The 24180-nt window shown below is 42.8% G+C and overlaps 3 protein-coding genes across 3 annotated transcripts in view; 1 reads left to right on the top strand and 2 right to left on the bottom strand.

Moving 5' to 3' along the window:
- The window catches only part of LOC6495881, a 74026-nt gene that overhangs the window by 8062 nt on the left and 41784 nt on the right, over positions 1–24180 (top strand). Inside the window, 11 exon segments of the mRNA XM_044715205.1 lie at positions 577–1550; positions 5460–5568; positions 5642–7161; positions 9964–10161; positions 11453–11561; positions 11627–11732; positions 12373–12489; positions 12778–13023; positions 13527–13706; positions 13777–13902; positions 14954–15100. Coding sequence (XP_044571140.1) covers positions 5883–7161; positions 9964–10161; positions 11453–11561; positions 11627–11732; positions 12373–12489; positions 12778–13023; positions 13527–13706; positions 13777–13902; positions 14954–15100 — 2508 coding nt within the window. The 5' untranslated portion in view covers positions 577–1550; positions 5460–5568; positions 5642–5882.
- On the bottom strand, positions 14017–14871 carry LOC26514127. Its single transcript, XM_014908494.3, has 3 exons — positions 14400–14871; positions 14219–14342; positions 14017–14160 (listed from the first exon to the last, which is right to left on the bottom strand). The coding sequence occupies exons 1-3, from the start codon at positions 14766–14768 to the stop codon at positions 14036–14038; spliced, it is 618 nt and encodes a 205-aa protein (XP_014763980.1). The 5' UTR covers positions 14769–14871; the 3' UTR covers positions 14017–14035.
- Positions 17899–18815, bottom strand: LOC6494731. Its single transcript, XM_001959736.4, has 3 exons — positions 18357–18815; positions 18177–18300; positions 17899–18122 (listed from the first exon to the last, which is right to left on the bottom strand). The coding sequence occupies exons 1-3, from the start codon at positions 18714–18716 to the stop codon at positions 18007–18009; spliced, it is 600 nt and encodes a 199-aa protein (XP_001959772.3). The 5' UTR covers positions 18717–18815; the 3' UTR covers positions 17899–18006.

The raw sequence follows: 24180 nt of genomic DNA on the forward strand, positions 1-24180 counted from the left end.
GTCAAGAGGCTTTAGATTAGTAAGCCTGTATTATTTTAAGGTGATTAAATATTTGATTATTGATTAAAGTGTTTTTAAGTAAATTTTTGTAGGAATTCGATGTCAAAGTTGGAAACCAGAAGCACTTTGTTGTGCGCGGAAAAGTGTCACAATTCATTATGTTTTACATTTGATTGGTGAAATGGCATTTAAAGCTCTCCAGATGGCTCATAAATAATAATTGATACTTTGATTGAGCCAAATTTGAGCCAACGGCATGGCGTTTGCGAATTCTGAAAACATTTGTATGCAATTTAATTTGCATTTCGCACATTTCGCATCTGCTTGACGGCTCTGGCTCTGGGGGCGTATGAGTAATCACAGTTTGCCATCGATTGCCATCTACGAGTGTATATATTCTGTGTGCGAGTGTAGATGCTATATAGAGAATCATATACTATGCAGAGATGCGAATAAAAATTGAGTACGCGCAAACATTTCAATGAGCTTCGCTTCACACAACAACGACAATTTTCTTTTTTTTTGTTTTTGGTTCACCTTCTTCCCTCATCTCACCCTCTGATTTTCTATTTTCAGATGCGATCCAAGAAAAGCGCAAAGAAAAACACTTGCAAAAATTAGCAGCAGCAGCAGCAGCAGCGGCAGCAGCAGTAGCAGCAACCGCCACATCAGCGGAGGCAGAGACCGTGCATCTATAAATAGTGTTCGAACACTTTCTGCGCGTGACAGCTGTGACAGCGGTGGCAACTATGACGTCATTGGCTGGATAAGCGCCTAGCCACTCGGGCAGCTACGTCACGGATGCGGTATAAACTGGTCTGGCTGATCTGGGCGCAATAAAAAACATATAGCGCATACGCCGCGTTGACCCAAGGCAATCAAGAGCACTACTGCTCAGTCTGTGTATTTGTGAGAGTGTGTGTTTTGGGCAAACAAGAGCGAAATGGAAGCGGAATGATAATGTCAATAGTAGCAACATGCTAAGAGCCAGCATCAGTATCAGCAGCAGCAACAACAATATTAGCAACAAAAGCGGCAACATTGGTCGGGCAGCCATGAGAATTGCGAGAAAGCACAGCAAGAAGAAAGAGAGGCGGAACCCAAACAAAAATTGTCAAAATATTTCAATGCTTACAGCTGCTCGAGTCTCAGTCTAAATTCGTCGTCGATCGGCAGCAACGATTGTCGTTAGTTCCTGTTGTTGTTATTATTATTATTATTATGATAATCGTTATTTGTTGTGTGCGTGCAACATGAAGAAAAACATAAATAAATAAATAATAAAAGTGCAATCAGCAAGCAGCAACTTCAACTAAAAACTCAAAAGCGACTCTAACGAAACGAAACAAAGCCCTTGAAAGCCCCCCAAAAGCCAATCTCAGAAAGTCTCTGAAAATCCCCCCGAAACAAACAATTGTGCGTGAAAGTCAACAGAGAAAGCATTGTGGTAACAAATAAATATTTGTACTTAATTAATATAAAGTGAAAAACAGAAATGTCAGCCCAGCGACTTCAAAAGAACTCACAGGCTCCATAATATCCCCTGAACGGTGAGTACTTTTTGTGTTAGCTTTCATGTGGTGCAAAATATTAAATTAGTTGCGGTTTTTTATTTACTCGATTGTAATATTTTTAGTAATCTGGTGTAATGGAAATTATTCAGTGCAATTCACACCATTGGGCTGGATTTCTCTGCCCTTTCACCTTCTGTTTAATTAGCCTAATGTACCTATCGACCCTGACTGACTGGCTGGGCCGAAAAAAGGTACAAATTGGTTTGCCAGTCTTTGGCTGACTAAATTTCCATTCGTGCTGGGATCCATCCGAAAGCTCCTCCCTCCGGCATTCGGTTTGCTGCTCTGATAACTCTGTATGAGGCCCACGTTGCGGATACGCAATTTGTGTTGCTACTGATGCTGGGGGGTGGGGCTGCTGCTGCCTCCCGGACGGGCTGCTTTCCTCATAAATTGAGTTTACTCTCTTCAACAGCTTTGTTTGCCAAGCTCGCAATACTCCTCCATCAAGATACAAGCAGCTCCATCTCCTTAATTTCCTTTTGCATAAGTATCTCAAGTCTATGCTACCTGTATCATTTGTATCTTTGTATCTTTGCATCTGTTTTTGTTGCTTTTTCTCATTTCAATGTGTATGGGCATTACCGGGAATTATGGCTCTAAGAAATTGGCCCAAACACACACACAATTGGCATTGTTGGTCGCATTACAATGCCTTTTCCCAGTTGGGGTATAGCATTTTTTATGAGATTTAATTGATTGAGCTTTAAGGCAGAGAACATCCCTGAAGACATACTTACTAGCTAGTGTTAAATATAATTTTAAATACTATATCTTTGTTTTGATCTAAATTAATCATTGCCTTGATTGCCTTGAGTTATTTCAGGGTTTCTTTTGTTTTTCAAAAGAATTTAAAGTATATTATAGTCAGTGTCACAGTAACACCTTATGTCTGGCAAATAAATTCTTAAGACTAAAATATATGACTTTCAAAGTGGCTTATCAAAGATAGCGAAATATTAACACTTAATTATATTGGTAGCCCTTTGATTTTCCGTTTAATTAAGGTCCAGGGTTCAAAAGTTACCTTGATCTTTGCTTGTTTTGTGTTCTTCCCTTGTATGTTTCAAAGAATTTGTTTAATTTGTATTCTCATAGCCAGCACCAAATAACTCGGCATGCAGACACACTATAATACACTCGTTTATATGTTTTTCAAATTTAAATATATGTCGTCGTCTTCTGGGCTCACTGCCATGTAATTATGTATGTCTATGTCCGAGTGCATCGCATTGCATTGCGATACATTGCATTGCATGGGATGGCATGACATGGCATCGCTTGGGCGCCTTCACATTGCTCCTCTGGTTCATCCGCCTTGACAATGCACTTGAGTCAAGTTTGCTTCCTCTGCAGTTGCTGTTTCTTCTGCTGCTTGGCCGGCTTTTCCTGGGCATCTTTTCGGCATCTTCTTGGCCAATTCAGCTTGCCAAAATTTGGGGGCAGTCGACCAAGCACAGAGGGCAGAGGACAGAGGGCGTTTTTGTCTGCTTGTTTATTTATAAAACTGTGTTTGCTGGCTGTTTTCTTGTTTTATGCCATTGCTCTGTGCAGCTCCCAGCCCGAATGATAATGTTTTTTGTAGTTAATTAATTTTAATATAGTTACCGCTTCAACTTTTATGACACAGCTGCAGTTGCAGTAATAACACTGATGAGAATTGAGTCACGGAGAGAAAAAGAGTGGCCTCCAATAATACTTCATATTTGATACAAGTAGTTTTCTGTCATATCAGGCATAACTTTTTTATAAAAGTGTACTTTTCTCTGTGTCAGTTGTGTGTGTGTTTTTTTTTTGCCTTTTTGTCTCTAAAGTCAGTTGCTTGCATTTTCGCAAAATTGCTTTCAGTTTGTTTTCCTTTGTTGGGGCTGCGAGGGGAAAGGCTTTTTAAATGCCAGTCGCATGCAGAGGAGAGGAAAATTCCCCTGCTTCCTTTGGCTGCTGCCTTATAACTTTAAGCCCAATTCACGCTGGAGGATGGAAAAACTTTCACTTTAGCGCCAGGCTGCGAGGACTGCCAGTCCACCATCACACTGCTCCTGGCATCCCTTTGGCTTTCGGCTGGTTTGATTGATCAATGTTGACAGATTTAACGAGCTGGTAAAGTGCAGCAAAACAATTCAATTATCCGTGGAGTGTGTGTGTGCGGGTGTGGGTGGTTCAGATGAAAGGGAAATATTTGCGTGGGCTAGTGTCATCGTTTCATCTTTTAGCCAAGCCCCCCCGACATTATCTTGAACACTCCTCTGCTAAAACTTTTGCATACCACGCTTCAACCTTCAACCCCGCACATTAAACGAGATGGGGGAGAATTATTCATGCGCCCGCCCCTATCTGGCAGCTAATAAATAATTCACATTGAATTAAATTGCGTGATTTCTTTTCGGTTCGCCTTGCCACAAGCCTCCTCCCTCCCACCTTCCACCACGTATTTATGAAATGCAATTTCTGTCTTGGCTTTGCTTTTCCTCATACCTCATACCTGCTGAAATAAATCCTCACTGGCTGCCCCGCGGGCTCTCTCCTCATCTTGCATTCCTCTTACAAGTCTTATTTTTTCTTGTAATTTTTTTTTTTTTTTGTGGGTTTTTCCTCATTTTCACATACGCACACGCAAGGACGCCTCTTGCCTCAAATGAATTTAATCTCGGCCGATTTCCTCTTGCCACTTTTCCGTTCGCGTAATGCCTTTTTAATGCCGGCCAAGGCATCCGATTTTGACCGCATTTTCGTTCGGTTCGAGTGATTTTTATTGGGTCAGTATCAATTGTATATCAATTATGCAAATCGTAAATGTATAATGCGGGTCTGCAGTACAGGTTTTCAGTGAATTGCAATTAAAACAGCGTTTGTGGCACTAGGTCACTATTGTTTAGTCACTAGGGGGAATAGCAGAGACACTTTTCAAAGGGGCTTCTACAGTTCTCTAAAAAGAAAAACCAGACTTCTTGGTAATTTAAAAGACCATCAATTGTCGGACAAGACAACCGTATAATGGCCAACTATAATCGCTCATCCAGTTAATACTGATCCGATAATTAAAGCGCCGTGCAACCATCGGTTATCATGAATATTTAATGCAAATTTAATTGATATGGGCCCATCGATTGGCCAATAAAATGGCATAATAATAAGCCTTGCATGTGGTGAGGTCGTAATTTGCTCGCCCAAACACCCACAAGACACACACAACACCCCACAACACAAAAGGCTTCAGCACGCACCAGCTTAGTGGGTGGTGCTCCTGGGTGGGCTTCAGTGGTGGTGTTTCGGTGTCAGTGGTTGGGGGGGACTTTGCGAAACTTTGAGCCCAGGCTGTCATTGGGAATTTCTGTTAATTTGTGTTCCAGCTTTTCGACATTAAATATTTGTATACATTAGCATACAAGGAATACACATTCTTGTTGCATGAATACAAAATTATTATTAAAATAATTTGGATGATTTTCCAGTACTTTTTTTTGAATAAATTCTAAGCAATAAACAATCTGTTGGTAATTTTTTCGAGTGCATTTTTATAGTTAAGCACCTGACTCCATTGAGAACTTGTGGCACGGCCTTGGCCATGCTAACCTGGCCCGGCGAAACTTTTTTGTTGGCCAACACGAACAAAGGAAGCCCGAAGTTTGACCCAAATCCTTCTGCTCTCCGAATGAAACGAAACAATTTAATGAGCGCCAAGTACTCGCATGAATGACTGACCGACACAAAGAAATGTTTTTAATGAGGCTCCTGGTCTCCCGGTCGCCCGGCCGCCCCAAACACCCAAGCCAGTGTTTTGTGGCCAAACTTTTGTTTCTGTGTTTCCAAAAATGTATTCCAGCACCTCCGTAATTACGTCTAATTAATCTCTTTCTTGTTCTGTTCTCTATTTTTCATTTGCAGCACCAGATTTGCAAAAGCATCGGCAACATGCAGCGCACCAAATGACAGCACGTCCCAGAGAAATAAATTCAACTTGAACTCAGTTTGTGATATATCCGAGTAGCAGGAAGTACGTTAACTTAGCCCTAGTTAGAGACAATCCTAGACACTATTATAAACTATTATGAATATTGTTTTGTTAGTGCACTTTAGTTAGACAAGAACCCACAAAAGACAGACAGCTGACAGCACTGCTAACTGAACTATAAAAATATATAAAATAACATAAAAATAGGAGGACATTAACCGAAAAGACATTAAGCCGAAAGCCTGACCCACCAGACCCACCGATATCGCGACTTAGTAGTGTTTGAAAGGTCACAAAAGTATCAGGAAGAGATCTACTTAGCCTAGTGCCACCATGCCACATGGGGTCTGTGAGGAATGTACGTAATATATCCTGCCGATGAGCTCATCTTGATGACATATGGTTTCTTTGCACCCCGAGTGAAACCGCGTCCCACACTCGACTGCCTACGTGAGCCCCAGGTGCCCATCGAGATTCCGGAGAGGTCCCTCCCGAAGAACAAAAGCATCAAAAGCAGCAATCCAGCTACAATACCCAATAGTAATCCCAGTTCCGCCGCCGCCGCCATTGTCCATTTCGAAGCTACTCCGCCCATTGCCATCCAGGATATACAAGGATCTCCAGTCTCAGCATCGCCGTCGCCACCTTTGCTGTATCCCGGACTACCATCGCCAACGTCCCCGGCCTCCTATCCAGGATCCCCGCCAGTGCACACCACTTTCTTCAACTTCGAGGAGCCGCCAACGCAGGTGATTCAGAACCAGTCCCAGAGCCTTCCGCCTACTCCTACGCGCCGAACCTCCCGCGCCTCACTGACCCACAACAATAGCCACAACTCCAGCCAGCGGAGCAGCCTGCGGAGGAACCACCACATGTATAATGATGGAAACAACGCCTCTGGATCAGGACGAGCACCATTCCAGCGCAGCAGCGCAGGGTTTGAAGAGCAGGAGCTGGGTGCAGCAGCTATAGGCTATGGCGACCACCGATCCCGTAGCCCCAGCATCTTCCTGGAGCCACCCACTCCGGATCCCACCCATGCCCACTTCGGACCAGGATGGGGGCGGCCCATGTCGCCAATGGATCTACCGCCGGAGAAGTCCTTTGGCAGTTCCTCCGGGAGTAAATCCCCTACTGGCAAGTCACGGCTTCGCCCCAAGCTGCATCTGCCGTTGGGGCGCCTGGGACGTTCTACCTCCTCGGAAACGAAGGAGAGCAATCGCCTGCGCGAGGACGTCCATGTGCACGTGGAGAATCCGGTTTTCAGCAGCGAGAACCTGCGCCAGAACAACTTTGATGCCTTTTTCGAGGCCCGCGAGCCGGTCATTAAGGTTCAGCCTCGCACCCCCGGCAGTGCGCCCACAGAAAGGGGCTATTCCCCTCCCCTGGAGAACTATGCGGGTGTCTATGATTCGCCCAGGACACGGAGTCCGACGGGAAAGGGCGGCAGTGGCGCGGGAAGCGGAAGTCTTTTTGCCAGGACGCCGCGGGAGGAGCGGGAACGGATGGCCGCCGCTAGATCCCGGAGTGCGGATCATTGTGATGGCGCCGGTGGTGGTGGAGGAGCGGTGGCCAGTGGGTCGACCTCAGCGGGCGGCGGTGGCGGAGGCAGTACCTCCGGAGCACACTCCAAAGGTGACAGGTGCCTTCCAAGTCTACTTTTGCACCTGCTAATCGAATTGTTTACAGTTGTTTGCGCCGCGCGCGTCTCGTAGAGCAACCTTTGAGTTGATCGCCATAACATGCAACAGCCGGGCATGTTTTAGTTTCTACTTTCAACTAATTTTAAATCCTTAAATCTTAAAAAAAACTAAATTTATAAGCAATTTGCAGTTGAAATTGGTGAAAGAGAAACACAAAACATGCCCCTTATAATGAAAAGCAAAAGCGTTACATCTGCTGCAAGTTACAAACCGCCGTTTGAGTTTTGTTCAAGTTAGAGATTGAGTTAAAGTCCTGCACTTAAAAGAAAACATGTCCTTGAAAAGAAACTACTAATCTATATATACTATGGAATACCATACTTCCTCTATTAATTCTTCAAAAATATTTTATTACCAGAAACTTGGAATTCATAGTAATATCTGGTAATCGGCTTAGAAAAGTAAAGCCAAGTTAGTAGATTTTAGAATTTACATTGTTAATACTTTATTTTCCTAAATCCAAACCATGGAAATCAAAGCTGGATTACTTCGATGAGTTAGAAAGCACAAAAGCGTGCAGAAAGCAATGAAAATTCTCCTATGCACTTTTCAAGGATATGCAACCTCTGGCACTGCCAGAGCTCGCTTCCCCATTCTTGTTCTGTCCTTGCTTGGTTAACTTTTTAGTACTAAAAAAATATACAACAAAAATAAAATACACAAAATGCAGTGAAAGGCAAGTCTTAAAGTGCCTCGGATGCTTGACTTTGTGCCCGCCCATTGCCATTTCCATCTGCATATCCATCGTACAGCAAAACAGCAAACTTATCGCTTGAGTCGGGCCGAAAGGTGCTCCTCGCATGCATAATTGGATTACCCGTAACCGTACCCGGAGATGCAGGGCACCTCTGACACTGCACTAGAACCTGCACCTGCATTGCGTGCCTTTGGCGCGTTCTCCAAATGCAAGCACGCACATAATTTTGTTCCTTGAGCTGGTGCTGGAAAGCAAGAGGAAACAGCTGGAGGAGCAAAGGACATCCTGGGACTGTCGTCCCGAAATGAATGTCAGCTTGGCAGCGCGTGAAGTGTAATCAACAACAGCGATAACGACATCCTTGCAGTTGGCACGTGAGCCAGCACCACCAGAACCACCATCCAAGCCCACCCAACCATTCCAAAGCACTGAAGTCGACAGCAGGACCTCCCACTCGAATTCATTTAAAAGTTCACAGCGCGGCAAATTTGATGACCAGCGGCAAAGTAAATCAAGAGCTACGTGATCGCCGCAGCGACTAACTTCTGGCAATCTCGGACACGCCTTGTTTACCCCATTTCAAATTGGTCAGGACATGGACTAGGACTTGGTTAAAAGGATACGACAGCTTGACGTTTCATGCAGCTGCTTGCCAGAAAGCTGGCTAGGTCCTTTAATAATTTCTATAGCATACTTATTTGGGCAATGCAATGCACCTACTGCATATTTCATTGAGATCCGCCAGCAGTAATTGAGCCTTCTGTGAGGGGGTTCCCGGTTAAATCAACAGCGACAGATAGACAGATGGATGGACAGGCGGACACTCTGACACCCGGACAGATACTCGGTTAAGATGGACGATAATGGTTGATTGGGTGGAATATGGGCGAAACAATCACAAAACACACGCAAGGAAAGGGGCCCACGAGTCTTTTTAACTGCGAATGTGTTCAAACAAAATCTCGACTCTCGACGCGCGGCAATGAAATTACGCTTCATTTATTGATTGAATTTTAAATGAACCAACTTCCATCTGCCTTTCTTTGGCTTGCCCTGCCTTGTCTGACTTTGACTTTGGCCAATAAAACACCAACAAACCAAAGGAAGTTAACAGACTACAGTGGCGTTAGAAATAATTGCACTTTTGTTATTTTTTTAGGTTTTATTAGTTAGTATTTGACAAGTTTTTTTTATCCATTAAAAAATATTCTATAATACTTATTCAGCCAATATAGTATAGGTTTTGAAAGTTAGCTTAAGATCATTGGAAATCCTTTGAAGATTTTTATTTATTAATCCTAGTTATTTTTGAAAATAGCTACATAGCAAGCTACATAAAACATTCAGAAAATCGTGCGAAAGAATATAAAACTTTCGTAATATAATCAGACGTCTATAACTATTAAGTATAACTTCCTTCTCATATCTGACTTATAGAAAATAATGTGTCAAGTTCAATAAATCATTACAATTTCGACCATTACTGTATCGCTCCCCGTGTTGACTCTGGTAATGGGGATTGGACTTAGGCACTGTCTTAGACACAAAACTCTCGAATTTTCCGTCTTGGCCCAAAATGAAAATAGAACGCAAAGAAAATAAAGGGCGAGGGAAAGCGGGAGAGTGGAAGTGCTGCCTTCGCTCATTATTTATGCATAAATACAAAAGGCAGCGATCTGTTTGATTGGCCAAGAGGGTAGGAATTTCTTCGTTTTTTTTTGGTGTTTCCTACTCAGACTGACTCGTGTATTTATCACGGCGTGTCCAAAATAATTCCTGACAGATACTTTATCTACATCTACAGAAATCAAATCACATTTCGTTTGAAAATCTCATTTGTTTGCATTCAATTCGTTTCGTTTTGTTTTGTTTTTGGCTTAAAATTTACATAGCGTTCTGTTTGCCTTCTCTCTTTAATTGTTTGGTTTTCTGAGTTGATTAATTTTTGGTTCGAGCATAAAAAATGGATTACATTCTTCAAGCAGACAAATAATAATATGATTCTCCATCTTCTCCCTCGTGACGCATCACGGCCAGATTCTTCGGTAAAATCTTCAAGTGGTCGAAGAAGTCGTAGGAGGAGAATCTTCGGGTGGAGGGGACCACGGCGTGGTTCCCTTGGCCCCCCGGGCAGCATGGCGTCCTACAACGGCGTGCTCAAGGATTACAGTCACAGCAGCCTGAACGAGGCTTTCAAGTCCCAGAACAATGTCAACTTTAAGTTAATTAAAACAGGTGAGCAAAGCCAATCTATTTGGTGCCATGTTGTTATATATGTATATATGTATATATGTATATAGAATACTAGTGTGTGTAAGTCATATCCAATTCGTTTCGGCGGTGAATTCCCAAAACATGCCACCCTTGCCACCTGACACGCACGCCAGGTGGCACCGAAATGAAGCGTGTGGCACGGAGAGAAAATGGGGCTAAAGTTAAGATTTAATCAAAAGCATTACCTATTGATTAATATAATTTTTATTACAAGAGTTAAGAGCTTGAAAGGGTCAAAGTTTTGATATCCTATTCAATTCCTATTTAAATTATATGTATATATTTGTTTCTCTGTACTTGGAAAACAGCGGGACAAATTCCGGATTTGGCTTAGACACCTGCAAAGGGAAAACAAGCAAGCAATTTATGTGTGGAAACATTTTATTTGATAAGTTTGTCTCACTTTTATGGCGTATTGATTTCCATTGGCCATTGCCTTTGTCATGCCACCAGATCAGAGGCACAAATCTGTCGTGTGTGGAGCGAAAGCCTCGTAAATATTCCATCTTATTCCTGAGTATGTTTATCCGAAAACAAGACACACTCAGAACCCAGCTGGCTGCAACTTTTCGACATAACTTTGACTTTGAATTACGGTGCTGTCACAGCAAGTTGTCCCCACAGGACATAGTTCACAGTTCAGTCAGTGTGCCTGGGTATGGGTGTATTAAAAGTTTTTAATAACATTTTTGCACCAAACTGCATACGGAATGAAGCGAGCAGGTGAAGCAACTATTGATCAAGTTAAAGTTGAAAAACTTTTGAATATCTTTGGCAACCTGTTGAAGGGTTGCCTGTTAGCGGTCCATGAAACGCTTACGACCCACTCTAGCAGGTTAACAAGGTGAAAGCCAGGCATCAAGTACGTATTCATATTCATATATTCCGGAATAATCGTAAATATGATGGATTATCCTTTGGGTAGACGCACTTTGTTAAAGAGGCTGCCCCATCACTTTAACGGCGCACATAAACTTTGAGTGCGTCGTGTTTGCTGTGAAAACAAAGTAAGGGGCATGTGCGGAATATCTTGCTTAAAAGTGAGGCAGTAAAAACGACCCATACGGGGCTCAGCCTTGAGTTGTGCAGTAGCTTCTTAGCCGGAAATCCGTATATCCTTTTCCGTTTTCATTCCGTGTCTAATGCATTCGTGTTGGCCGCATAAAGCATGACTTTCCGGTTCTCGTATTCCAAAATTTGATAGGTTTTTATTTTAGTTGTGGCATTAACTATTCACTTAATTCAATTGCAGTATCCGATTTCTCCGAAACACTTTCCCGTCTGTATGAGGAACACGCAACTGCCCTACAAGTTTTAGTGTCCAATTATCGCAAAAAGAATGCCGAATTACGGAAAGAAAGGTAAGGTTTTCATTTTCATTTGGCAGCTAAAAAAAAAATTAAACCGGTTAACGGGTGGCGTGCAGACCCGCCTGCCACTTGGCCATCTTTCAGGCATGGGAAACATTCCTGCAGGAGGTCGAAACCGATTCACAGGCCTGCAACGATGTGGCCAGCGTCCTATCCCGCCAGGTAAGTGAATTGCAAATGTCATTTGGGCTTTCGCCGCCGAAATATGCCGAAAGCTAAGTGGGTTAATGGCCATATCGTGTCCGTTGAAATATTCAGTTAACCCGAATGAAAATAGAACTTGGCCTACGGGTATACAGCATTGTCCTTCAACATTTTTAATTCAATTAGTTCGGAAAAAGCTCCGCCTTCTGATTCTGGCTTTGCCACAGAAATTCCGGATTTCTAATAATATTAATGTATGATAATTTAATCTGTACCAGTTACCACATCGATCGGCTGAACTAACCATATGCAAACGCGTTTTTATCTCTGTAAATAAGCCAACTCAGGCATATACAGAAAAAATTTCCAATTTGCATTACAAAAAGCAGACTTTAATTATGGTTAATTAGTCGGGGGCGTGGCCTCTGGGGGGACTTGGGAAATGACATGTGTTTTTCGAGTGACGAATAATGTTATTTCTCTCCCGTGTTTGTGCCGCCATTGTTTCGTTTTGTTTCATTTTTCTGTTGGGTGTTGGGCAACAAATTTAATTTTCATTTTTCACGATGATTTGGCTGTTTTTTTCATTGGTCGGGGGAGGCTCTACAGGAACACGAGTGTTATTTATGTATGCATAATTTATTTACCCAACCTACAGGTGTCGCGACCAATGCTGGATAAATCCTTTCATCGCAAAGTTCAAAGCCGTAAAATATTTACACACAGGGAGTCTTTTGAGACTATTATCGCAAAGACTGAAGAGAAGCTGTCAAAGGTAAGCCATCTAATTATGTGAAAATCTTAAAGAGAACCCCCCTTAGGATTCTCTAATCGAAAATCCCTTTAACATTTCCCTTTAAGTTCGGTTCGAAGCACGTTACGCATACGCAACGTGGTCGGTCCCTTTTAGATACCATACAAAATCGGTTGCCAAAGCATTCCGTATTCCGGATTCGGATTCCGTACTTTGGGCCCATTTTTACCCTTTTTCCCGTTATTACCCATAAATTGTTTGTGAGGCCTGCCTGGACAACCGAGACCCAACTTTTATATGTCCTTTCAGTGCCGACTGGACTACAAGCAGTGCCACATGGCGCATCGACAGAATCCCAGCCAGCACTCGCTCACCGAATACATCGACGCGCACAATGCCTATGTGCAGCAGCTGTATGCCACCAATGGCATGCTGGAGGCCTACCACAGTGACACCCTGCCCCAGCAGATGCAGGAGCTGGAGGAGATCCACAACGACCTCTGCGGCATTGTGTCCGATTCGCTGTTGCAGGGCGCCGATGTAATTGCCACCAAGGTGAGTGGTCGATGGGCACTATGGAGTGATTTATAACTGCAGCAGGTGGTTGTTGTACTTCCATACACTGGGCAAAATATATGGGGGAGTAACTACTAACTTTCCAGCCTAAACCCTATACTTTAGACACCCCTTTAATTCTTGTTTTTCCAACCTTGAAAGGAAATATTAATCCATTGTTATACCCATTTTCTTTATGTGTTTAAATGATGTGGGTGCTGGCGTAATTTAGCCAGGCACCTGGAATTCGAGTTAATTTTTTGCAAGAGCTTTTGTTTCCTGGGAAATAATTTGTACACGATTATAATAATTGCCCGGAGTAGCAATTTGCGCTGGTAATTTGCCTAATGCTCGGGACTAAACTGGGAGGTCCGGTGTAAGTTATGAGCCTGTGTTTTGGGGTCAGAGGGGGTCATTAAATGGGTCTAGGAAATGTCTTCTCCATGCCCTTTCATGTGACAAGATATCTAAAGAAAAAGGTATTTAATTGTCCACTCTTGTAGGCCAATGACCAAGCTAAGCGGTACAACAGCCTGACCAACCAGTGCAGTGCGGTGTCCCCACAACAGGACCTGCTCAACTTTGTCCGACTGCTGGCCCAGCCCTCGCAGGCTCAGAAGGTACCCCGGCGACCCTTTGCCCCGCCCCAGGGCGAGCCCGGTGACGAGGCCGGTGACCACAATGTGAGTAGCCAACCAAAAGGACTTGTTCCAGACATTTAGCTGACGTGTGTTATATGGGTGGCCATTGCAGGAGATGACTCCCGTCCTGCGGAACGAGCTGGTCTTCGACCGACACTCCACCTTGTCGCAGCGCTCTGCTCTGGATTCACTTAAGCGAGAGGCCATTGAATTGGAATTGCAAATACGCCAACTGCAGGTGAGTCCAGAAACCTGGGATATTGTTTTTCAACTTCGTTCTAAATGTTATATAACACACATAAAAGTTATTGAAAATATTTCCTCAATCACACCATTCAAGCTTCTTTAAATAAACAGGGACATATTTCATTTTATTCTGCAAAATCGGAATCAGATTCGGATTCCATTTCAGGTTTTTCAGTTTTAGAGTCCTCCAACTGATCCCGGTAACTTAATATCAAACAAATCACAATAAAGATACAATAGCATTCAAATACTGAAACGAGTTTAGGAAAGTTATTTTGTAACAAATCCTGATTCAACTATCGACTTACACAATGATATAGCTCCTAGGTATATTTGCTCTGTTTTAAAGTTGAGAATGGTGTTGTTTAGAGTGCACATAGCCAATGTAAACAGGCTGATATAGATCCAAAGGTAGAGGCAGACAAAGTATTTCTAAAATTGGAAATGATTTTAAAAGGCATGCTTAAACTTTTAAAAATGCATTCTTACCTTTATGGTTCCTATATAGAGAAGCAAAGAATTGAGAATCGTAATCAAGTTTAGTCCGATGGTGAAATGAAAATTAGTTCGCATACGCGTACGTTTGTTTAGAACATCCAGATCGATTTGTTCGCGTTCCCCAGGCACCCACAGGAAATACGGCGAGTTGGGTGCGTAATGTCCTTTTCGAAAGATGAAGATTATTTGCAGAAGTGCCATCACGGCTTCGAAAAAAGCTATAAGCTTACAGCTTTTTTCAAGTTCCATAAAAACGAAGGTATCGTTTATTCGTTGACGTTTCAAGGTCTCCACATTTGTCTTGACGTTATCAGCGATATCCTTATAAAGGACGATGAGGCTGTTTCTTAGAGTTGGCATTTCCGATATATTTAGGCTTAGTAGAGTATCTTAGTAGAGATTTATTCAAGTTATAGGTTATATAAATAACTGAATAACGAATGCCAAGGAACTAAAAGTAAAAGACTACTCTGTTCTTTTTTTCCCCTCCATAGCATACATATTTTATAGAAAAATGAAATATAATATAAGTCTGATTTCCCCAGGACTCCATTGATGCTTTAAATCGCACCCAAACGCGCGGTATCGAGGGTCAACTGTACAACAAGGTCAACGAGCTGCAGGAGGATCTGTCAATGAAGAAGTTCGATTTGCGGGCCAAGCAAATCCATTTGGCGGCCATAAGGGCTCAGGTGAGTAGTATGTGACCTTTTCGAAAAAGGTGAAAAGCTTTCCAGGCCAAAATGGGGGAAAATATACAAGCTGTAAGCTTTGAGATTATGCCAGAACCCAAGAGATTTCCTTAAAAGCTTAACAAGCTTTCTACGGACCTGTTGCTAATAGCTTTCAGGTCGGATTTTATGGCCAAGATAGAGTGGGCGGCCGGGTGGGGGAGCGAGTAATAAGGGCCACCGCCTCTCCGCCTTTTGCACGCTTGAAAGTACAGATGAACTGGCGCTCGGATGTAGGTCAAACAGCTGAGCGCTGACATTCGAGTCCTGCGCATGTGACCAGAGTGCTTGGCGCTCTCCGCTTCGCAGGAAGCCGCAGGTTTGTCCTTGCCATCGCTTAGTCCTGCGGTAGATTAACTTGAGCGTGGTCAGTGCGGCGATAATGATTTGATATTGGCCCGCAATAATAACGGGAATCCGTTGTCGAAATCTCTGCCTGCCCCAGGACCTTTGTCCATTTCTCCATTTTTTGTTGCGGTGCAAATATAACGGTATTGTTTACGTTTACTGTTTACCGTTTCTGGGGTGCGTAGTGCGTGGCAGAAGTCCTTTGGCGAGAATAACTGTAACCTCAACCTCCGAGGCTCCTGGTATCTGTGCCTGTGTGTGCGTTTGTGTGTGTGCGGGAATCAGCTGTTGCCGAATGCCAACGAAAGTGGGAGAAATTGGGAGAAAGCCGAAGAGAGAGAAATTGCATGAGCGGCGTTGCCAGACTTTCGGGCAACCGAGGAGCCGAGGAGTTCCGTCACCTTATCCGCCTGTTTATAAAAGCAACGTGCAACGGTCGCTCCAAGTCAGTCACGTGCTTGCATTCCGACTACGTATACGTAGCACGGCTCGCCTGCCTGCCGTTCAAGCTCAGTCCTCACCAGCTGGGTGATCCGTTCAACGACAAATAACCCGTAGCCATAGTGCCGTACCGTAGTCGCATAGTAGTCGCAGCCGTAACCGTAACCGTAACTGTAGTCGTAGTCGTTAACCGTAACCGTAAACGTGTTGTCGTTGTCGTCGCAATCGCAGTCGCAATCGCCGTCGTCGTTTGGTCGTCGCGTCTGAGGTGTGATTGGCTGCCAATCCAAAATCCAAAATCGAAGAAACCCCCAAAAAAACATTACCGTTTAAACATTAAAATAATATTTATCCCCCAAAACAGACACCATTCATATATGTCTATCCTTTTAATGTATGATAATAAATTTTAGAGCGCAGTTCAGGGCAGGCTAACAATAAATCTAGGATAAATCTAATATTCGTGAGGCGAATTCTGTTTTCTGATAGCCACAGACAGACAGTATTTTGAATTGAGTGTTCAGCGTAAGTAACTGATCAAATCAAATCGAATCAAATAAAATCAAATAGCAACTGAATACTTACTAGTCAGTCCATGTAAAATAAAACTTAGCTTTATTAACCAATCACGCATACGCACCGTGCGCCCAACGAATTCGCTCTCTCTCTCTCTCAAAAATATACAATAACTTTTAACTCGAATCACTGCCAGAGTTTTTTTTAAACTTAAACTTAAATTTAAATTCTATTGCTTGCTTTTCTAATAAAAAAACCCAAAACTCTAGACCAAAGTAGTCGGAATTCGAGGCAAAAATAAATAAGATCACCAATCAGAGCTTGTGTAAAAATTGTTTAGATCCAAAAAAGTAAATGAAACACTGAACTAAAAACTTAGCTGTATTGTAAATAACAATTACTACTCATTACTAATCTAGATGTAGTTACAACTTATCTTTATTAGAGATTGCAACAAACAAACAACTATGTAAAAAATCTATATAGAGCTAGAGGCTCGACTGGCTTTGCATTTTGTCATTTCGTGTCCTGTCACCTGAACACGTACTTGTATCCTGTACACCATATCCTACACACCGTATCTGTATCCGTATCCGCATTCGCATCCGCCTCCGATGTCGCGAGGAGTGGAAAACCGTTTGTGAACGGCACCCCGAAAATTGCCAAACACTTAACAAAATAAGAGACTAGCAACCAAAAAAAAAAATATATACGGCACGGACATCACTGCGAAATTGTATAGAAAAAAAGAATAGAAATAACCAAAATTTGCAAAAAATATCAGTATCAGTAACCAAAACGCACAACACCCACAACATCTCCATATCTCCACCCACAGCACACCCACACCCACACGTATAAGCGTAATATATATATATATATATAAATACCCGTACATATATAAATATATCTGCCCACCATGCGCGTTATCGTTCTGAAAAAGAATCGCACTAACAAGCGCGGCACGCCCACTTCCGCGGCGGCGGCCGCGAGCTCCTCGCGAGAGCCGCCCAAAAAATCGCCGTACGCCAAAGTAAGAATAAATTCGATATTTTTCAATATTTGGTTTCAATTTTCGTCGATGAAATACTCGTTATGCGCGCTAAACCAACACCACTACCAATATTAATCGCGATAACGAGCATTTCGGCCTTTTGTTTCCTGTTCAATTTGCCAGTGCAATCAATTTTTGAGATAGCCCATGCAAGCATATGTATGGATTTAATATAGAATGGGTTTTGTTTGCGAAAGAATCCGCGACGCGCTGGTTTGAAGCGCAAAATCAAATGCAAATGCAATTACTTAGCCATAATAATAGCATGTTTAAGTAGCAATCTGTGCATATTTAGCTCAAAAATTGGTTGTAGTGGCCAGGCATGTTATCTATTTTTGACAAACGGTCAACCTATTTAATAGCTTTATCCATCTAATTAGTCTAATTAATTCTAATTTTATTACTCGTTTTTAATCAAAGATTAAATAATCATTTTATTGCTATTGCTTGTTTACAAATAGTCTAAAATATACGATTTTAAAACGTTTATGGGGCGGATACTTGATTTCTACGCCTCTGCAGCTTGGGTGTAGAGCACTTCCGTTTCCGAGGCACTGCCATTCGACTTTTCCCATATCTTTCTTGTCAATGAATAAACTACCAGGACGAAATATATTTCAAGAGCTGAAAATATATCATATTATATTTGGAAAACTGTTTTTTTTTTGGGGAACTTACTAGTGGAAAGGCATTGGGTTAGAATCACAATGAAATCAGTGTCACCGAAGAGGTTAAAGAAAAAGCTAAAGCTTCCCATAAAAGCGGTAAGGAGAATCCAAGCTACGAGTAAGGATATATGATCCTGCGAATGAAATTAAATCTCATAATTAAAATAATTTGACATTTAAGAGAACTTACCCATTGCGTTCCTGCGAAGAGCAGTATGGACTTCAACACGGTAACCGAGCAGAGGACCCTCAACCAATAGGAAGTCATATTATGAACCGGTTGTGGCCGATTTGTTTCCACTGGTGACCCAAACATGTCTACCTCGGGCTCCCTTGTGACCAGAAACGCATATCCCGAACTGGGCGGTTCAGGAGAAGTAGCCATTTCCACCGTTTCAGCCACGTTAATCCTGTAGAGTTGCAACAAAGCGATGAGGGCATCGAAGACAGCGATCAGTTTGCAGCCCGTTTTCAAGTCGAAAAAATAGCAAAAGCTATTGAGTCCGTTTATCGAGTCCTGGCTGGCTAACCGTTTGCTAATGTACGACATTTTCGAAGGATTTTGAACTAAATTTGGAGGGATTGTGGGAGCTATTAGTGGGAGCTATCGTAGAAAAATATATACTGATGAACGTTTGGCCGGCGGCCTACTTAATGGACGTTTTATTTTCGGGAGCGTTGATTGAGTTTGGGTTTACTTCCGATTGGCCATTCGGAATTAAGTGCACAAGAAAATCCAATTTGATTTATTCGCTTTGCATGCCCGAAACGGGCCACGCCGATAGCCCTCTTATAGTCCTTATGGAGAAAATGGAGGAAAAATCTAAAACAATTCAATTTTCCAAGTGTGGCAGCCAGAAACAAAATAAGAAGAAAAATGAAATAGCATCCTCCGTCCTTCCGTTTTCCGTTTCTCCGTACTTGGTTCCGCACTTGTTTAACTTTCTGCCCGATTCGATGGCACAATCAGTTGCCCATAAGCGAAATTCCTTTACTGATTTCCTTTTAAAAGCATTTTTCGAATTGTCTTGACTGCGACGAAGGAGCCACTTGAGCCTGCCTTTCCCTCGACAGGATTCGACAGGACATACCCTTCGTCCTGCCTCACGTTCCTGCTCTCATTCACTTTTTTTTTTATCCATTCATCGTTGCCCTTCGGCTCTTTTCGCTTATTTTCTGTTTTTATTCGACTTCCTTTACGGCCGTGTTCCGAGAGGCCTAGGGCAACATCGTGTTTCCCCCATTTTATTTGTTATTGTTTGGCGTGTTGCTGTTGCTTTTGGTCCTGGTCCTGGTCCTTGCTGCCTTGTGCAACATTGACAAGTTGCTTGTCGGATCAGTTGCAATCCAATATGCTGAAATTATTTCATTTCAATGGAGAGTCGAAGCTCATTCAATTAATTAATCAGACAGAAATGAAATGAAATTATTTGAACCGATTTAAAATTCACAAAGGGCCCTGGGCCACAGACCGGCCCGCACACGGCCACCTGCAAATGCGATTAATTTCGCCAGCTGGAAATGGCAATGGGCGAGGGGGGGGGATTTAAGGAGATCTTCGCCACGGATTTATGCCAGGGGGTGAAGGTCAGAAGCTGTGCTCCTAAAGGGTTAATTTTAAATTTATGGCCCCGTCCCTTCTTACTTATTCGTTCGGAATCCTTGCCCAGGGATTCGGGAATAGGCCACAGCGTGTAGGCCAATCGTCCTTCGGGACTGGGACAGGGACAGGGGCAACAAATTTTCACGTTAACCGCAACCAAAGCAACACAATAGCCCTCGCTCTCTCTCTAGGAATTTATGTGTGTGTGTGTGTGTGCCAGGACATGCGTGTGCGTGTGGATCGAGAGTATGTGTGGGTGGATTGCTGGGGGAGTGGGTGCAAGGTTGTGTGGGTGTCACTGTGATATTTCTTTTGGGCCCTGACACGTTATCTGGCCAACAGCTCGTGCCGGTTGCTACTTTATTTTATTGCTTTAATAAATATGAAATGCGCTTCACTTTCCGTGTTTGTGTTTTTTTTTTTTTTACTTCCTTGTGGCTTTCTTTTTTTATGCGACCTTGCCATTCGGCATAGTTTTCCGTTCCATTTTCCGCGTCACTCGCTGCTCCCCTAGGCCTGCGCCCCCAATTAGTTGTCCTGTCCAAATTGGGTTCCTCTTTATGGCAATCCTCTTAATCTGAATCGCAGGACTTGATGCCTTGGCGCCTGAATAGGAATATTTATAGGCGTGCATGTTTGTTGGGTTGGATGAAATTATGAAAGCATAATTCGCAAGGGCATAAATTTTAATTAATCATAAAAACACTGGCATAAAAATGCCAACAGGTCCTGTTGGTCTTGCCAAGCTGGCAGCGGTTTCTTTTTCTCGCCTAGCCCATCCTGAAATTCATATTCATGTTTAATAATAAATCACAAGATGCCGCTCTCGGTTCTCTTGTTCTCTGGAGTTGTGGGATGCCCGTCCTCGGGGGCAAATGCGGTTGCATCCTTGGAATCAACACTCACACACACACACACACTTACACACAGAGTGAAGAAAATGGGTGGGAAAAAAAGGGAAAGTCAAATGCCAAAGGAAGCCAAAGCAAAATGGCGCCGGCATAAAAGGATTTGCGGCTAAAGGCAAATTTAATTAAAGACATCAGCGCTGCCACACAATGGTGGCGCTGAATCAGAATCACAAGCGAAATACTTCCTTCAGCCTCCTTTTTAATTGCCCGCTGTACCTGTTCCACTCCGGTGCCGATCCCGATCCTGGTTATGTCCTTGTTCCTGTGCCAGTTCCTGCCGCGCCTAGCACCCAGCCATTGTGGCCAAATGCGAACAATGGAAATTCATTTGCAAAACTCGCTATCAATTAATCGGCCAGCCACTCATCACCATCATCATCAGCACTACAGCGTATCTAAAGGATGTATGCTTCAACTAATTTAGTGAATGAACACGCTGTAAAAATGTTTCGCAGTTTTGCATTTCGCACCAGGAGAGTTTCGGTTTTTTTTTTTGGCCTGATAAATATTTGAGTGGAATCTGCGAGGCTACACCTACACAGAGATACAAGTTTCATGAAAAGTGGATGTATCTTTAGGGTCGTTTCGGCTGCAACAGACAGACAGTTGGACTGGCAGTAGACTGGCAGTAGATTCTGTTCGGCGCTCTGGAGATTTCAAAATCCGTTGACGCAAAAACACTTTTCAGATCTGATTTCTGGCAGTTGGGCCAGCCAGCATGTGTGTGTATTTGTATTCATTAAAATTTAATTTGAAAATCAGCCAAAATGCTTCAGAAATCTCTGCCAGTCGTTTTGTTTTGCCAGCCACGAGAACTTCCTATTGTATCCTTGCATAGGAATCCTTGAAAAGGGAATTCTTCTCTCTGTTCTCTCACTCTCGGGGCTGTCAGCAGGAACAAAGTTGATGGGAATTTGTGAAATTGGTAGAAAAAGTGCAAGGACAAGCAAAATCGTAACTTGATATGCTTGTGTCTTGAATATTTTATTGCCGGAGAGATAAATCTGTTCCAGCACTGAATGTATGGATGCTGTATCCTTGCGATGGACCAATAGCAATCAGAGCTTCTCCGAGGCGAGGAAGCAAGTAAAACTTGTAAATTAAATATTCCTAATGCCATGTAGTCATAATAAAGGACTATTTGTTGGAGATTTTGATACTTTTTGGAATTCAACAATAGAAGACCGTAAATCCAATTTCAGGTTCTCACAATATGACAGTTTTATTACGATTTGAAAATTGTTTGATATTTCCCGCTTCCTCGCAAATCAAATAACATTTTTTATTTCTCCCCAGTCGGTTGCATGGTTATTTACGATTGCGTCAAAGTACGCTATGCTTTTCGGGGCCAATAAAGTCTGGTTTTTATGGAGGACTGTGGTCCTGGCATTTCGGCCAAAGCAGGACAAACCTAATGGTTTTAAAATGCGCTCACCCACTAATGCGAACCCTTCAGATCCTTTTTGGTTTTCTTTTTCGTTTTATTCCTTTTTTTTTGGCCAAAAGTGACGGCTGTTTATCTGACATTCATAGTTTATGCTTCATGTTCTGCTCACCTTTCTCAACAAGATAAACGCAGTAGCATCAGCATCAACCGCAGTAGCAGTAGCAATAGTAGCAGCAACAGCAGTAGAGTTTCCCAGGAAGACCCCTAGGATAAAAGAAAATGAGGAAAAATGTAGTTAAGGGTGAAGGTCCTCGGGAGTGGAGAATGGGAATGGCAATGATAAAACTAGTAAGGCATACAACATTGTTTGACTTTGTGGATTTGGTGAGGCATGGAGCAATTCCACTCTGTTTGCTCTTAGCCCCCCATCCTCCCTTTCTTTCTTTTCCCTTTGGCCTGGCTAACCAACCACGCCCACTCTCCAGCCACCGCCTCAAAGCATTTTTGGCAGTTAACCCGTAAAGATGATAAATGGGAATGTCTTTGCCGTTTGAGTTTGAGTTGTTGCAGTGCCTACTCAAGGAATTTATGGCAACCCGAATTTGCCAACGGAACTTCTCTGCGAGATCACAGAGAGAAATTGCTGAAGATTCAATAACTTATTTATTTTCTAATAATAATTAAGGATAAAAACTGCATCTCATTTAGAAATGGTCTATTTTGGTAATATGCCCTTTTTTTAACTATCCATTAAGTGATTACTTGTGTCTAGACTGTGAATTAATGTCCTTTCTTAGATGAATATCTCTTTAAATTTTTTAATAAAAGACCAAACTTCCAAGAAGGTTGAGAAGATCAAGACGAAAAAACAGTAATCATGGCAAAAAAGTGGGCCAAAAACAGCTTGAGCTTTCTTCACCCCGAGATTGACAATCAGACTGAGCAGCTGGCCGGGTGCCAGGGATCTCGGCTCCAAACGGAAAGTCACATTAATCAACACTTAAACGTTTAATTGCCGTACATTAATCTTAAGGTTAAGCCGCCTCCGTTAGCCCCGAACTGTCAATTGTGCCCGCGTGGGTGTCTGTCTTCTTTTTTTTTTTGATTTTGTAGTGGGGTTGTGGAGGCATAAGCTTGGCTGCGGCCATGTTCTTGTGGCCTTTTTGTCTCGGCCCTGCCTCGGCATTAATTGTGTCATTTAGCAATTAACTTTCCAGGCCCGCCGCTCATCCATGGTGACAAATTCGAGGCTCGCCGCTTGTAAATATTGATGAGACGTTGTGGCTGCGGAAATCTGGCTGTGACCAGGCCAGGCAGGGCCAGAGCAGAGGAGAGCGTTTTGGGCCAAACGTTGATGGACCGTTGCCAAAATTATGTTCAAGCTTATGCCGCTGGCTTGCAGCTGTCGCACTTTTGATTGAAATATGAGCGCGAAATTGCCAGGCAGGCTCGTCGACCGCCGACCACCGACCTCCGAGTACCGAGTACCAAAACCGAACCAAAACGAGCCGTCGAGTTAATTAATTTCCACGTTGACATTTCACTCTGCTGTATATTTAATGAGCGGTCCTCTGCGGCGACTGCGGTTTTGGTCTATTTATCTGAATCATAATATTCTTCATACAACAGGGAACTCTAAAGAAAAAGTTGATCCTTGGAGGGAAAAAGTGTATGTCTAAATAAATTCCATAATTTCATTTGGTCGCTGCATATTCAATAAGGAAAAACTTTGGCCCGGCAAGGAAAAAAAAAATAATAATACGTTTACGAGGCGCATAATCTATATCCTTCTCGTATTCTCTTATGTCCTTTTATTGGCCCTGCTTGCTCTCCAGCTTGTTCAGCTGTAGGAATGTGTGTGTGTGTGCCTCAGCAAGTTGCATTTCGCCTTCAAAAGGAAAAGTTTTGCACTATTTGCTTGGCACTCGTCTTTTATTTTGGCTAACACTTAGTTCCCTTGGCTGCCAGAGTCCTTTGGCCTCAGAGTTTGCTATTCGCTTTTCGCTTCTCAGTTTTCTCTTTTTATTTTCCGCTTTTTCAATTTTTATTTATGCAAATAAGTTTCGCCCGGCATTGTTGCCAGCCTGCTTGTTATCGCATAAGGATGTTGTTA

This window comes from Drosophila ananassae, chromosome 3L, assembly GCF_017639315.1.
Source record: "Drosophila ananassae strain 14024-0371.13 chromosome 3L, ASM1763931v2, whole genome shotgun sequence".
In the NCBI taxonomy this organism is placed as follows: Eukaryota; Metazoa; Arthropoda; class Insecta; order Diptera; family Drosophilidae; genus Drosophila; species Drosophila ananassae.